Source organism: Aquarana catesbeiana, linkage group LG05, assembly GCF_042186555.1.
Source record: "Aquarana catesbeiana isolate 2022-GZ linkage group LG05, ASM4218655v1, whole genome shotgun sequence".
NCBI lineage: Eukaryota > Metazoa > Chordata > Amphibia > Anura > Ranidae > Aquarana > Aquarana catesbeiana.
This window is the reverse complement of record NC_133328.1, coordinates 96,753,674-96,768,771: the sequence shown is the minus strand read 5'-3', so window position 1 is coordinate 96,768,771 and position 15,098 is coordinate 96,753,674. Positions and strand designations below refer to the sequence as shown.

Below are 15,098 nucleotides of genomic sequence, written 5' to 3'. Positions count from 1 at the left end.
GCATAGTCAAGGCTTTGAATATATTTTTATATCCTTTTCCATCACCCTGTTATGCAGGTCTTTGACAGCTTTTTTTTTTTTTTTTTTGAATCGTCTTCCAGGGCAGCATCCGAGAGATTGTTTCCTGTTTCAGGGAGGAGGAACCTCATTAGTCCACCATTATAAATTTCACAGTCTTACCTGCGTGCCTCAGTTGTTTGTGTTTCCTCCGGACCCACAGGAGCTGCAAAGAAACATTTATTATTTTAAAACCTGTCTCAGTGCTACTTGCAGGAGACCCCCTGCCAGCATCCCATGCAGCCCAGCAGGCCTTGGGAGGGTGAGTAGGAGCAGCAAATTTGAGTACTGCTTGAGATTTCACCCCTACAGAGGGATCTGCAATCATCCCCCCCAAGCTGGAACAAAATGCACTGGCATTTTTTTCCCCATAGCACATGCTGAAGGGACCTACTGCTGTTTCAATCCAGATGGCTGCTGATCTGCTTTGCCCCTAAGCCTCAGGCCGCATTAGGATCCCACAGATGGTACCGCGCAGGTGTCAGTTTTTGTCACCATCTGTTTACCTACCGTCTGCCCGTCCATCTGTCCGCCCGCTCTTTGTCACTGCAGCCCTCGGCGTTCCACCGCATTCAACAGAGCCGGCCTTCCCTCGTGGAGGCCCTGCAGGGTGTACGAAGATGGCGCCGCCACTGCGTTTTAAAAAAAAAAAAAACACAACAGCAGAGTCCCCCTCCCTAATGAAACGTCAGGAAGGAGGACACCAGCAACACGTGCAGGTACATCCACCAACCTGCACGGGGTCAGCTGGGAGCAGGGCTGGAGCTTAAGCAGGAAGCAGTTAAGAGGCCTCTCCAAGCAGAGGTTCCTGGTGGCTGACCACGTCTGATGCTTCTTCACCCTGCCCTGCAGATCCTGCAAGCCAGGGCAGCTCCAAGGTAAGCCAGGATACTCCAGGGTCACCTCTGTCTTAACCTCACTGCAAAAACTGCCCTTACAGGCAGTCTTAGCCTCCTTCCTCACAGGGAACTCTTTATGCTCGATTTCAGGCAATGACCCCAGATGAAAGGAAAATGAAAAGCAGCAAAAAAAACATGTGCTTCGTTCAGCCACCGGTTTTCACTCGAATGGAAAAAACCCCTATGCCAAAAATGCATAGACAAAATGGTGGCCAAAGAGTCGCAAGGTTACCTGAGAGATCTGCTCACCTCTTAAAAAAGAGATAAAGAGCACCACGGCACCGTTACGCTCAGAAATTGAGAAATTAGAAGCACCAACGAATGCCGATTAAGCCAGTACCCCATCTACCAGCGGGACATGCGTTCCTTCAGGTAATAGGGAACAGGCAGAATGACAGGAACAAGAGGAGGATTCGGATGAATCTGTACAATCCGAATGGGAGGATGGACTCTGCTCAGACTCTGAGGAGGAAGATCCACCCTCAGAAGGCAACTTATTTCCCTCAGAAGACACGGAAAACCTTCTAAAAAGCCATAGCTGACACACTAGGTATTAAAGAGCAAAAAGCTGCAGAGCTCACACTACACAACAAGATGTATAAAGAGCTACAGCCCAGGAAAACTAGAACATTTCCTGTACACCAAAAACTCTTAAAGATATCGTCCAAAAAAAGTGGGAAGACCCATAGAAAAAAAAAAAAAAACTCTTCATACCAGCTGCGGTCAAGCATAGATATCCATTTGCAGAGACAGACACCAAAACCTGGGCTAAATGCCCCAAAGTGGATGAGTCTCTGGCAAGTCACAAATAAATCTGACTGAGCCTTTGATGACGCAGGTACTTTAAGCGAGCCTATGGACAAGAAAATAGAAGCCCTTTTAAAGATGGTCTGGGAAGCAGGGCGCTGCGAATCTGAATCCAGCAATAGCTTCCACCTGCACAGCCAGTACCTTGCTAATCTGGCTAACCCAGCTTCAGGAACTTCTGGAAAATGACACACCTAGGGTAGAATAAAGATCATCCCTACACTGACCAGAGCGGCAGCTTTTCTAGCAGATGCCTTAGCTGAAACTGTCAGAATATCTTCAAGGGCCATAGCGCTACTCAACGCAGCCCGAAGAGCCCTGTGGCTGAAATCTTGGAAAGGTGATATCTCTTCTAAGAACAGACTGTGCGGAATTCCGTTCACTGGAGACCTACTGTTCATGCCTGAACTAGAAACCCTACTAGACAGAACTGCAGCAAAGAACAGGGGTTTTCCCCAAACCAAAAACGAAACAAGGGAAGGCACCCTTTCGGCAGTTCAAAAAAAATTCAACAAGCCAGGAGCAAAGAAGTGCTGGGGACAACAAAACAAAAAAGGCAAGGGTGAATTAATCCTAAAGCCTCCTAACCCAAAAAACAATGACTTGCCATCAGGTGGGGGGCAGACTTGCAGTTTTTTCCCACCAATGGATGGAAGCAACAAAAAACAAATTCATCGTACGCACCATAACGGATGGCTACGCGATAGAATTTTCCACCCGCCCCCAACCAAGTACCTAGTAACCATGCTACCAAAAGAGGAAGATCAAGCAAAGGCCTTTTTAGAGTCACTGGAGAATCTACCTCAAGAAGAGGAACAAAGAGGATTTTATTCCTATATTTTTGCAAAGAAAAAAAACGTAAGGCAAGCCAAGGCTCATACTGAACCTCAAACCACTCAGAGGAATAAAATACAAAAAATTCAGAATGGAGTCTATTTATTCGGTCAGAAACATCCTACCTCGGGAGTAATTTATGGCGACAATAGATATACAGGATGCTTACCTACATGTCCCCATAAAGGAGGATCATCAAAAATTTCTGAGGTTCACAATACAAGGGCCAGCAACCACTCTGCACCTGCAATATACAGCTCTCCCTTTCGGCTTCTCTTCGGCACCCAGAATCTTCTCAACGATAATGGCAGAAGCGCTAAAAGGTCCAAGACAACAAGGCATTGGCATCATACCATACCTAGACGATCTACTGTTCTTTGCAGACTCAGCAGAGACCCTAGAGGTCAACCTGCGCACAAGTATGTCCTACCTGCAAAACCTGGGGTGGATAGTGAATGCAGAAAAAACACAGGTGACCAAGCCAGAGAGTGGTGTATTCGAGTTATGTACTAAACTCCAGACTAACCAAGATCTTCCTAACAGAAGAAGAGTGAAAAGATAACGCAGGCAGTAACCTCTCTAAGAGGGACCAATGCCATTACAATCAGACAAGGAATGGCAGTACTAGGGCTGATGACAGCTTCAATACCAGCCATTACATGGGCGCAGATCCACATGAGACCACTACAGAATTACATTCTGTCCCAGTGGGATGGCAGCCACTCATCCCTAGACAAGCCCATTCCTGTTCCGACCACGGTCAAACACTCCAATGGTGGCTCCATCCGCTTTGATACAACGAAGGGCGCAAATGGGCTCAATCCCTTCCAGTCAGAATCACCACTGATGCCAGCGCCCTAGGCTGGGAGGCACACATGGAAGACCTTTACACACAGGGAAAATGGAGTTCCAGATGGTCCCAAGCCTCCTCAAACATGAGAGAGCTAAAAGCTGTGGAGGAAGCATTAAAAGCATTCAAACCAGCAATACTGTATTGTAACAATACAAATCTGACAACGCCACGACTGTGGCATACCTAAACAGGCAGGGAGGGACAAAGTCCCAAAGCTTGATGAGGCTGACGGAAACAATCCTGCTATGGGCAGAACCAAAACATAAAGGTCTATATCAGGCATATACCTGAAAAGGGACAGACCATACACTGGCGGACTTCCTGAGCCGGAAGACCATAAAACAGATGTGGTCACTGAACCAATCGATCTTCGCACAAAATCACTCAAATGTGGGGGATACCCGAGGTAGATCTGTTTGCCTCTAAAGCGAACGCAAAATCACCAACATTCTTCTCACTAGATCCCACAGATGGCAACAGCGGGGGAGTAGATGCCTTCAGCAAAACTGAAGATGGCAACTATTATGCATTCCCTCCAACTGCCATAATACCAAGAGTGATCCAAAAAATAGAGAGAGCAACGGTGATACTAATAGCACCGCACTGGCCCCAAAGGGCATGGTTCAGCCACTTGAAGAACCTCAGCATCCAACCTCATCTGACATAGACGGACCGGCCAGATCTTTTATCTCAGGGCCCAGTCAACCATCCGAACCACAGAATCCTGAAGCTCTCGGCAAGGTTACTGAAAGGATAAGACTTCAGAATAAAAGGACTGTCAGACAAGGTGATCAATACCATCCTAGACAGCAGAAAGCCAGTGACTACGGCAATCTATGAGAAAGTGAGAAAAAAAGTTTGTCTCCTGGAACAAAAACAAACCAATTTCCAACAGAGGGATACTCCCAACAATTCTGGAATTCCTGCAAGACGGTGCAGACAAATATCTCCCTAGGCACGCTGAAGGTACAAGTGGCAGCACTTGCAGAGGATCCGCTGATAAAACGATTTCTAATGTCACTCAAGGCCGGCTAAAACGAATAGAACTCCAACTTGGGACATGTCCATGGTACTCAGAGGGTTTCTCTCCCCTCCATTCAAACCGATGCAAGACAGCTCAGACAAAAACCTCACTCTAAAAATGGCACTTCTTGTGGCCCTAGTGTCGGCCAGAAGAGTGAGCAAAATCCAAGCCCTGCCTATGATAGAACCATACTGCCTTATACATTTGGACAAGATCATTCTCTCACCAGACCTGGCTTTCCTACCCAAGGTCTCTTCAACGTTCCACAGAACACAAAATATCATCTTTCTTCGCTTCCAAAAAGTATGGACTGAAGAGAAAAAAAAAAAAAAAAGGGAGCACGACACAAAAACTAGATGTAAGAAACACTCATGACATACCTCGAAAGAACGAAGGACTGGCGAAGAATGACCTTCTGCCAGGGTATGCAAACTTTTAAGCACGACTGTAGGTGAGACAACATTGTTTTCAGGGTGGGAGCCCTCCTACTAGGAGATATACAGGTAAATTTGTTATGTGACTAAACACGTCCCAACAGGGTGCTGGTTACCATTCGTATATTAAGGAGAATGCTGCTTTTCTTATGACTTACTGAAGGTTATTCCCACATCCACCAATGTTTGTGCTTATAGGTCTGCTTTTAGTTTTACTCATTGGATACACCTGATCTGTATTTTTAGATCACGTGCTCCTATAAGGTTGGATCAGACCTCATTTTAAACTATGCTATGACTAAGGCAGTTTGCCAAAACATTCAGGATTCTCTTGCTGTAATTTTATCGGTTGTGCTAATAAAAGCATTGATTAGGCAGGGACAGATGTAGCAAGAGCTCTCCTATCCCAGACCCACCTGTTATTGGACAGTGAAAGAGTAGCAGGAGACCAATGAGCTGTCACTTTGCTTTCTCTTAGCATTCTTCTTGCAATCACGTGTACTGATTGGCTGCCTTGCCAATCCTCATCTTCCACACAATCAAGCTCTTTTTATAAAAACACAGATTTCATGTATATAAAAAAAAAAAAAAAAAAAAAAAATTGAAACCACTTACTGTAAGCCCCTGTTTGAAAACCTACAGCATAATTTGGGGGGGGGGGGGGTGTTTCATATTTTTAACCACTTCCCACCAAGCCTATTGTAATATGGGCCCTCCTTTATCCTGGGTGGACATCATATGACATCCTCCCATTCGCACACCATACTGGCCCTTCAGCGCAATATAACCCCGCCGTGTACTGTAGTGGCCATCGTACTGGGTCACCATGCGTGGCCCCTTTACCATGAGATCACTGTGAGGACAGTGATCACATCAGTTGTAAACACGGCTTGTCATCCATAGCCACTGTGTACTATTGTGAACTCTGATTAGTCAGGGTAATCACATGGTCCAGGGCCAAGAACAGCTTACTGTTGCCAGTCATGATCACACCAGTCATATGGTTACACTGTAGTGCCCCAGCGACCATTATGCAAGAGATGGGGGGAGCTTTCTTGCAAATGCCAAGCAGGCTTTTGTGTGTTTCGCACTGAGGAAAGGCTTCTGTCTAGTCACACTGCCATAAAGCCCAGATCAGTGGTGGAGGGCTGTAGTGATGGTTGTCCTTCTGGAACTTTGTCCCATCGCCACAAAAGATGTCTGGAGCACAGAGTGACCATCTCTCTTACTAGGGCTCTTCTCCCTAGATTGTGCACAGCTTTTGTCAGAGTTCTGGTTGTGCTAAACTTCTCCCATTTGAGAATTATGGTGGCCACGCTGCTCTTGGAAGCCTTCAGTGCAGCAGAAATGTTTTTGTAGCCTTCCCCAGATCTGTGCCTTGCAATAATCCCGAGCTCTGCAGGCAGTTCCTTTGATCTCATGGCTTTAGTAAAATTATGGGATACTGGGGCTAGATGAAACGCAACAAAAACACTTAAAGTATAAGGCTGCAACATGAAATTGAAAAAAGCGAAGGGGGTCTGAAAACGTGTTCACAATGTGGGGAGCTCCCGTGGTGATTAAATACCACCAAAAAGAAAGCTAACAAAAAAAACAAAACAAAAAACTGGGTACAGTGTTGCATGACACGCTGAAAATTGGCTTGACAGGGGTAAAAAAAAAAAAACAAAAAAAAAAAACACACACCCTTCTTTTCCAACACTGTACCTCCTCTCCTACCAGGCGCAGCGCGGACATGTTTAATTTGCCTCACCTGCCCATAGCCAGTGAGGGGGATGTGGAAAAAGCATAACTCTGCCCCCTCAATACACATACTGTTTAGTGGCAGTTCAGCACAGCTCAAATTTTCTATGTGTGACATCCTTCATGCTGTACCTCATCACCAGCGTGACATGAAGGAGCTTTCATGCATTGTGCCTTACAGTAGCCAATGAGGCAAATGGATATCCCCCCCACATGTAACTGCTGGCTCAGTCATTTTACCAATTGCCATACACGTGTCCTGGCAGTGCTTAGTGCCAAATTCTTAATGTTAAAAAGTAAAAACAATTAAACTTAACTGAAATGACCATGGTCAGTGAATGGGGGGGTTGCTTGAAACTGAGCTCCTTTTTAACCACTTGTCGACAGCACTATAGCCGAATGACAGCTACAGTGCTGCTGGCTAGTTCTGGGACGTCGTCATACGACTGTGTCCCTTGCATCAAGAAGTGTCCATGATAGCTGGGGCCAAGGGACCCAGTGCATCACAGATCAGGGTAAAAGGCCAATCAGTGGCGCTTTACCATGTGATCGCTCCGTCCAATGAGAGCAATCACTTGTGAAACCCACACACATGCCTGGTTCTGCTCACACTGCTGCAGTGTTTCTTCTCTCTAATACGAGAGAGTACGAGAGAGAGTACGAGAGAGAGTACGAGAGAGAGTACGAGAGAGAGTACGAGAGAGAGTACGAGAGAGAGTACGAGAGAGAGTACGAGAGAGAGTACGAGAGAGAGAGAGAGAGAGAGAGAGAGAGAGAGAGAGAGAGAGAGAGAGAGAGAGAGAGAGAGAGAGAGACTCTGCAGCAGGCGCTAGCATGATCCAGAGTGCCACTACAGTGCCCATAAGTGAATAGTGCCACCCCATCAGTGGATCCTCAGCACAGGGGAGTGGGGGGAATCCCCACATACACCACATGTTCAAAACACTCATACAATATATGTTGGTGGGCTTTTCATTGCCCTGGTGCTCCAAGGCCTTCAAATGTGTAATAGGAAATTAGATGTGTAATTTATGTCCCTAGAACACCTGACTATCCAACAGTGCTCCCTGCATGTTGGGCCTCTGTATGTGGCTAGGCTGTTAAAAAGTCTCACATGCAGCATCACCATACTCCAGAGAAGCAGAATGTGTTTGAGTGTAGTTGCAAGTATGCATATGCCATGTGAGAAATAACCCGTTAATATGACAATTTTGTGGGAAAAAAAAAATATAACTCGGCATGCCTCAAATACCTTGGAATGTCTACTTTCCAAAAAGTAGTAATTTGCACTGTCCCAGCTAGTTTCTCAAGAAATGATAGGCCGTCAGTACATCAGGTGTGATCAATTTTTAATGATTGGTCTTTGTAAAGGTTAGTCTAAAGGCCATGGTGCCAAAAATACAGATTTGGGATTTTTACCAAAGCTATGAAGCAGTATAACTTGGCCAAAATAAAAAAAAAAAAAAAAAAAAAAAAAACCATCGGCCTGGTCAGGAAGGGTATACACAGTAGGCAAGTGGTTAATAAGCACAAAGAGCTTTAAGGTCTGCAGCTGGTTTTATTTACAAGTTTACACTGAACAAAGAAAGAAACACTGACGTTCAAGCTGGGTTAAGTAAAGAATAATGTAACAATATGTATCATTTGAGTGATTACAATATTATAAACAAACTACACTGAAATTAATGCCTGTAAAAAAGTATTGGCCATAATATTAAGAAATATGGATATACAAATTGAAAGTGTGATTGAAGAGCTGAAGAAGTCAGATTCCTGAATAATCTGCATGGAAAAAACAAAAAGGCGGCTGTGACCATCCCTATCCTGAAAATCAGTGTAACCCTTCCGATCCCAGAAGAGGACACATGGTGCTGCTAGCAATACCACACCTCCTGGGAGAGGAAAAAAGTTACATGAAAAGCCTAGTTTTGAAGTAGAACAGGCAGTTTGCTTATTCAAGTAGAATATATTCCCAGTGTCCGCAGCTTGTGTAGTGGAATTACATTACGGAGCAGGAAGACTTCCCTTGTGAACATCCACCATCAATCTTTTCGGCTTCTAAAATTATTCTTTTAAAAACATCAACAGCAGTCTGGATAAAAAAAAAAAAAAAAAGTCAGTCTTCACAAAAATCCACAGCAAGTTTGACATTTCTAGACGTTTACAAAAACTGGAGAGTGCAAAATCTGGTGCAGCTCTAGATAGAAACCAATTAGCTTTCAGTTTTTTTTTCTCAAAGCTTAAACTGAACAAGCTGAAGTTAGAAGTAGATTGGCTACCATGCACAGCTGCACCACATTTTGCACTCTCCAGGTTTAGCAAGCAAGCCCATTGACAACAGTAAGACTTGTCCAACTTGGTTTATTATTTAATTTATTTTTTTAATCAAATGACTATTGAAGAACATACATATAACAGCAATATGTATAGTAAATAAATGTAGCGCCATGTGTAAAATTAAAAATATAAAGTGCAAATCTCTAAAATAAATAAATCCTACATATACATGAATAGTCCATAAAATTGGGGGGGGGGGGGGGGGGGGGACCACACACGAAAGACTCTTCTTGTGATCAGTCTATCCACATAATTCCGCCACAGTGATTGTTCGTCCTCAAAAGGAGTGCACACCACCACCAGTAAAAATGCGCACTCACCTCCCAGATGAGTCAAAACTCATATGCGGATCTCCCCACAAGCTCCTTGTTCTCACTTCCTCTTCCCAGTCAATGGTGGGTAATCCAGATGGCTTTTCTTAAATGGTAACTGAGCTCATTAATATCCAAAGAAACAGATCATCTCCCAGCTTGGCTCAAGATTACACGAGTTTAGGACATGTAAATAATCACAGGACTTCCTCAGTAGTAGTTCTGAGGAAGGCCTGTGATTGGCCGATATGCGTCTAGAAGGCGCTGATAGTCACATTCAGCCAGGCACTGTGTATGTGGACACAGCGGTGCTACTCAAGGTTTTTTTGGGATTTTAAAAGTTTTTATCTTGTAAATGCAACTTGTCCATTTGGGGGCTTTGAATAAATTTGTATCTGGAGAACACTACGGTCTCTATAATTATTTACATGTCCTGAACTCATGGAATCTTGAGCCAAGCTGGGAGATGATCCGTTTCTTTAGGTATTAATGCTGAGTCACCATTAAGAAAAGAGCCATCTGGATTACCCACCATTGACTGGGAAGAGGAAGTGAGAGCAAAGAGCTTGTGGGGAGATCCACATACGAGTTTTGACTCATCTGGGAGGTGAGTAGAGGTCGACCGATATGGGTTTTTCTCTGGCCGATGCCGATATTTAGAAGTCACAGTGGCCGATATGTGATGCCGATTTTTTTTTTTTTTTCCCCCCTTCATCTCATAAAATCTAACAGTTAGACCCCTTTCACACTGGGGCGTTTTTCAGGCGCTTTTGGGCTAAAAATAGCGCCTGTAAAACGGCTTCCCTACAGTCTCAGTGTGATATCCCGAGTGAGGCGATGCGCTGGCAGGATGTCTTTGGAGTGGTGTATACCGCTGCTCCACCACTCCTGCCCATTGAAATGAATGCGCACCGCTGCCGAAGAGGCTGCAAAACGTCTCGGCAGCAGCACTTCAGGGGCGCATTTAACACCTTCCTCGGCCGCTAGCTGGGTTATAAGCGCCCCGCTAGCAGCCGAATAGCGCCGCTAAAATGACGGTAAAGCGCCGCTAAAACTAACAGCGTTTTACCGTCAACGCATGCCCGCTCCAGTGTGAAAGCAACCTTAAGTAATACAGAAAATTTTTTATATTTAAACATTTATTGAACAAAACAAACCTCAAATCAGTTCACTTGTATGTATAATTTAGATAAAAAAAAAAAAAAAAAAAAAAAAACAACTATATCTTAAATATTAAATACACAAAAACAGGTAACCAAAACTTTTGGACGAAAAAAAATGGGCTAACTTTACTGCTTTTTTTTTTTTAATTAGTGTATTTTATTTTTAAAAATTGCGTTTGAAAGACCGCTGCGCAAATACCGTGTGACAAAATATTGCAACAACCACTATTTTATTCCCTAGGGTCTCTGCTAAAAAAAAAAAAATATATAATGTTTGGGGGTTCCAAGTGATTTTCTAGCAGAAAATACAGAATTTTTACTTGTAAGCAACAAATGTCAAAAAAGATTTAGTCTTTAAATGGTTAAACTGAGAACTTCTACACATGGAGTTCAGTCTATTGATAAAAGAACCCGAAGAGATACAAATGTATCTTATCAGATTTGGCAGGCTGCCCAGAGGAGGAGAGAAGAAACCTTCAGACAACTTGCAATTGACTTCTATTACAGAAGTCATTTGCAAGTCCTGCTGAAGTTATAATCGGCTTCTTTTATCAGCACAATCGGCCGATGCCAAGCCAAATATCGGCCGATATATCGGCCGACCTCTAGGAGGTGAGCACTCCTTTTGAGGACCAACAATCACTGTGGTGGAATTGTGTGGATACACTGATCACAAGAAGAGTCTTTCATGCTTTATTTCTTCATTTTATGAAGTATTCATTTATATGTAGGATTTATTTTAGAGATTTGCACTTTAATTTCAAAATGGATAGTAAATAAATGTAGCGCTATGCGTAAAATTATAAATATAGTGTGGTGTACCACTTGGAATGTTTAGCAGTTGTGCATGTTTATTATTAGGTTATTTTATTTAAACATCACAATGTTTTTTACATGTGGCGCTGATTGTTTCATCTTATAATATAACAGCAATAATCCACATGTCCTGCAGTGTAGCAGTTTGCCAAATAATATTACAAAGTATCTGACATGCAGTATTCGTGGCGGGGGGGATGCTAGGGGGAGTGACACGGCTGAAAACCGTCTCTACCCTGCCACAGGTAGGTCTATACGGGGAAGGTAGAAACTGAAATGGAACACAGTGATAGGGCAGTGAGGGGACTGCAGGAAGCATTGACAGGGGGCCGGTATTGCAAGGGACGCAGATATAAAAAGGAAACTGATGCTGCAGTTAGATGACAAAATTAGTTAAGCGACTGTTCCTCAGCATCACTTCTGGCTTGAGTGGAATGCATGCTCAAACACAGGCAGCATCCATCTTGTTGGATTGATAGGATGGGCCATTTTTTGTAAGTGCAGTGGTGCTTTAAAATTGTTTTAATAATCATTTTGATCTTTTACACACCATGAAGCGCCCTCTCTGTTAAGTTTTTTCCCCATCATACTGCCCGCTTTCTGAACCCACAGGAGGAAGATCGGGACCAAGGACCAACCATCAAAGACCACCAAGACGTGACTCCCTAGGGACCTATATGCCTTCTAGACTTCCCTTGCTGTACAGGAAGGAGGGTCATCGCCATCTGGTGTGTGTGCATGGGGTGAAACAGTCACTACAGGGGATTTTTCTGTAACTCAAGAACCCCCAACAACCTTTGGGACTGCACTTATATGGGACTAGGTTTTTGCACTATTGCAATTTTATTTAAATTGCGCATGTTAGCAATCCTATTAATTTTATTTTGTTTAAAATGGCAGCACCATAAGTGCATGTAGGTTGGCACTAATGAAAGGGATTTTGCTGTTCCAAGTCATATTGTATTTACACTGCAATCATTACAGTCTGTTACATTAAAGGGGAATGAACTGTAGAGGGGCACAGTGATGTGAAAGGGAACAGAGGACACTGCGGGGTGGTTTTAAAAAAGGGGGACACTTGACACTAAGGGTGGTGTTGTGTAAAGGGGGGCTAAGGATACACTGAATATCCAGTCCACCTCCTGGTCGCTGGAAAGATTGGCTGCCACTGCCCTAAGGCACACAAATATTATATCTCTCAGAAAGTAGGAAACAGTGTGTGTGTGTGTGTGTGTGTGTGTGTGTGTGTGTGTGTGTGTGTGTGTGTGTGTGTGTGTGTGTGTGTGTGTGTGTGTGTGTGTGTGTGTGTGTGTGTGGGGGGGGGGGGTTGAGGGACACAAGAAGATACAGAGTTGGAAAAAAGGATCACCCCTTGTGTCTTTTACTGAACCATATTTTGCTTTAATTATAGCCTTTAATCTGTTGGCATATATCTACTAACTTTGCAGTCCAAATGGTCACCATCAAATTTAACTACACTTGAGCAGTTTGTCATTACCCATATTTTCAATAGGGTTCGGTTCAAGTCTGGGCTCTGACTAGGCCATGCAAGGACATTCACCTTCTCCTTCAGCCACCATGGTCATTTTTGCTGTGTGCTTTGGGTCATTGCATGTTGGAAGGTAAACCTTCCCATTGACAACTTTCTGGCAGGTAGGTTTTAGCGCAGAACAGTATATATAATCGTGTATAAACTCAGAACCCTAATCCGTGAGCTTTAGGGCATGTCCACCATATACACAACATGCATTTCAGCCCACAAGTACAGGATTAAAGACATGTACCCCTATGCTCTTCATTTTTGGGAAGGTGCAAGTTATCAGCGGAAAAGGACTTGTACAAGTTCAGTTTTAAAAAAGGTCAGATTTTAGCCAATCTTATACTGAAACTAACCTGATTCTCTTTAGCAGAAGATTCCAAGAAAGCAGCATTCCATGATTCTGCTAAGGCTTTTCCTTCTTCATAACTGATCACCCTGCAAAAACAAGTCAGAAGTTATGTTTGACAGACAAACTTTACTGAAAACATGTTTGATGAACGTACAATATGCAACATTAAGTTTTAAAATTGTTTTTATGCTGAGGCCTCAGCTTTCAGGAAAAAAAAAAAAAAAAAAAAAAAAAAAGGGGTTTAACTAATCTTCAGGCCTAAGAGGCATGTTAATTTATAAAGTTTCAAATGGCTCTGGTAGACAATCAATTTTAAAGGCAAAGAATTTTTGTTCTACACTTCCGAAAGATCTATAGTCATAATCCAAGTATTCAAAAAAAAAAGGTAAAGGTTTTAGAGCTTTGACTTGTAAGGCAAAGCAATAATTTTGACGTTTATACCATCTTTGGCCCCTACAACCACTTATAACCCCTTTACCACCTAGCGCAAAGAAAAAGATACACTACTTCCATAGAGACCATGTGACATTGCCTTTCAACCCACATGACAGGAGTGGTGCTTGGCAATTAGCCACTCCTGCAAGTTAAGGGGGGGGGGGGGTGCACACGCCTTTAGCCTTGTGTAAGCTAGGAGCAAGATTGTATAGGAGCATGGAAAGTGCTTCTTCACTCCCTTGCTGGAGAGAAGGAAAGGCACTGGCTAGTCAGCAATACAAAAAGCCGTGTTGAACATAACCAAAATCATTTGCACTGCGTCTGATCCCACAATGAGAGATACAATATCAAAGTGAATTTTGCTCCTTTTCAGTGTAAATAAAGACAGTACATGTATCAAGCAATTACAAATGTTCAGACAGCCATATTTCTAAATAAGTATACATGGAAGTTAGCTCTGCCTTCTTTTGAGTTATGCAAATATCAAAATGTCTTGATGGGTGGCAACCTCTGTAGGAGTGAACGCTCCCAAGCAGGCTAAAAAGGTGTGCAGAAGTTCCTAGTCTAGTTCCACATGTAAAAGCAGAACCCAACTAAAATTCAATTAAAGAAAGGGGCAATTTCAGCACAGAAAAGATCATGGTGTTTGGGGGGGGGGGGGCTTATATATGATCCCACACCAATTTGACTACAAGAAATTGCAAGGAAGCATTACACTCCATAGTAGTTTGCCTGCTGCACTAGTATGGGCTGGTGGACAGAAGGTATATTTCGATATGCTTTACCCCAAGAACTACACTAGGATTGAAGTTAATTTGCAGACAAGCTGTAACATACCTTTCCATGTGCAAATCTTTCTTATTTCCAACCAACATTATGGGTACCCTGCAAAAGACAATCAGGTCAATCAGTAATCTACAGGAGGTTTGCCAAATGCAGGTTAACCAGAAACTGCACTTACTGGACTTTCCCAACCATGTCCAACAACTTCTCGTGGATTACTTTAATCACTTCAAAACTATAAAAAATAAAAGCAAACAGCAATTAGACTGCAAAAAAGTTTTTTGGCAAAGCACAAACTCAACCATCCTTTCCTCTCAGCTCTATCTTGGATCAAAAAAAAAAAAAAAAAAAACTATCCAGCCAAGAATGTAGTATAACAAAGCTGCAGTTGAAAGGAGAGGGAATCAAAAGGATTCAATTGACATCCTCCATTTTATTTTTAAGCAGGTTTCTTTTAAAGTGTGCCCATTACCCATATGTAAGGGAATCATGAAGTCTTAACCAATGTTGTCAGTTGCATGGTTTTATTCTATAAAACGGGTTCCAGCACCTAATTTTGGTGAGAAGTCATAGAACTACCCTTGTGATCGTCCCACTAATTCCAATAGAAAAACACAAGGGACTTCTGATGTTGTCATTAAGCTAAAAGATGACCATATTGGACAGTAAAATCAATTTTTACTCAAAAAAAAAAAAAAAAAAAAAAAAAAAAA

At 43.0% G+C, this 15,098-nt stretch overlaps 1 protein-coding gene across 1 annotated transcript in view; it reads right to left on the bottom strand.

Moving 5' to 3' along the window:
• Positions 1 to 8,189: 8,189 nt before the first annotated feature.
• Positions 8,190 to 15,098, bottom strand: part of RHEB (Ras homolog, mTORC1 binding) — a 37,658-nt gene continuing 30,749 nt past the window's right edge. Inside the window, exons 5-8 of the mRNA XM_073629990.1 lie at positions 14,564 to 14,620; positions 14,440 to 14,487; positions 13,172 to 13,253; positions 8,190 to 8,743 (exon numbers count right to left, since the gene is read on the bottom strand). Coding sequence (XP_073486091.1) covers positions 8,651 to 8,743; positions 13,172 to 13,253; positions 14,440 to 14,487; positions 14,564 to 14,620 — 280 coding nt within the window. The 3' untranslated portion in view covers positions 8,190 to 8,650. The remainder of the gene's footprint in view (positions 8,744 to 13,171; positions 13,254 to 14,439; positions 14,488 to 14,563; positions 14,621 to 15,098) is intronic.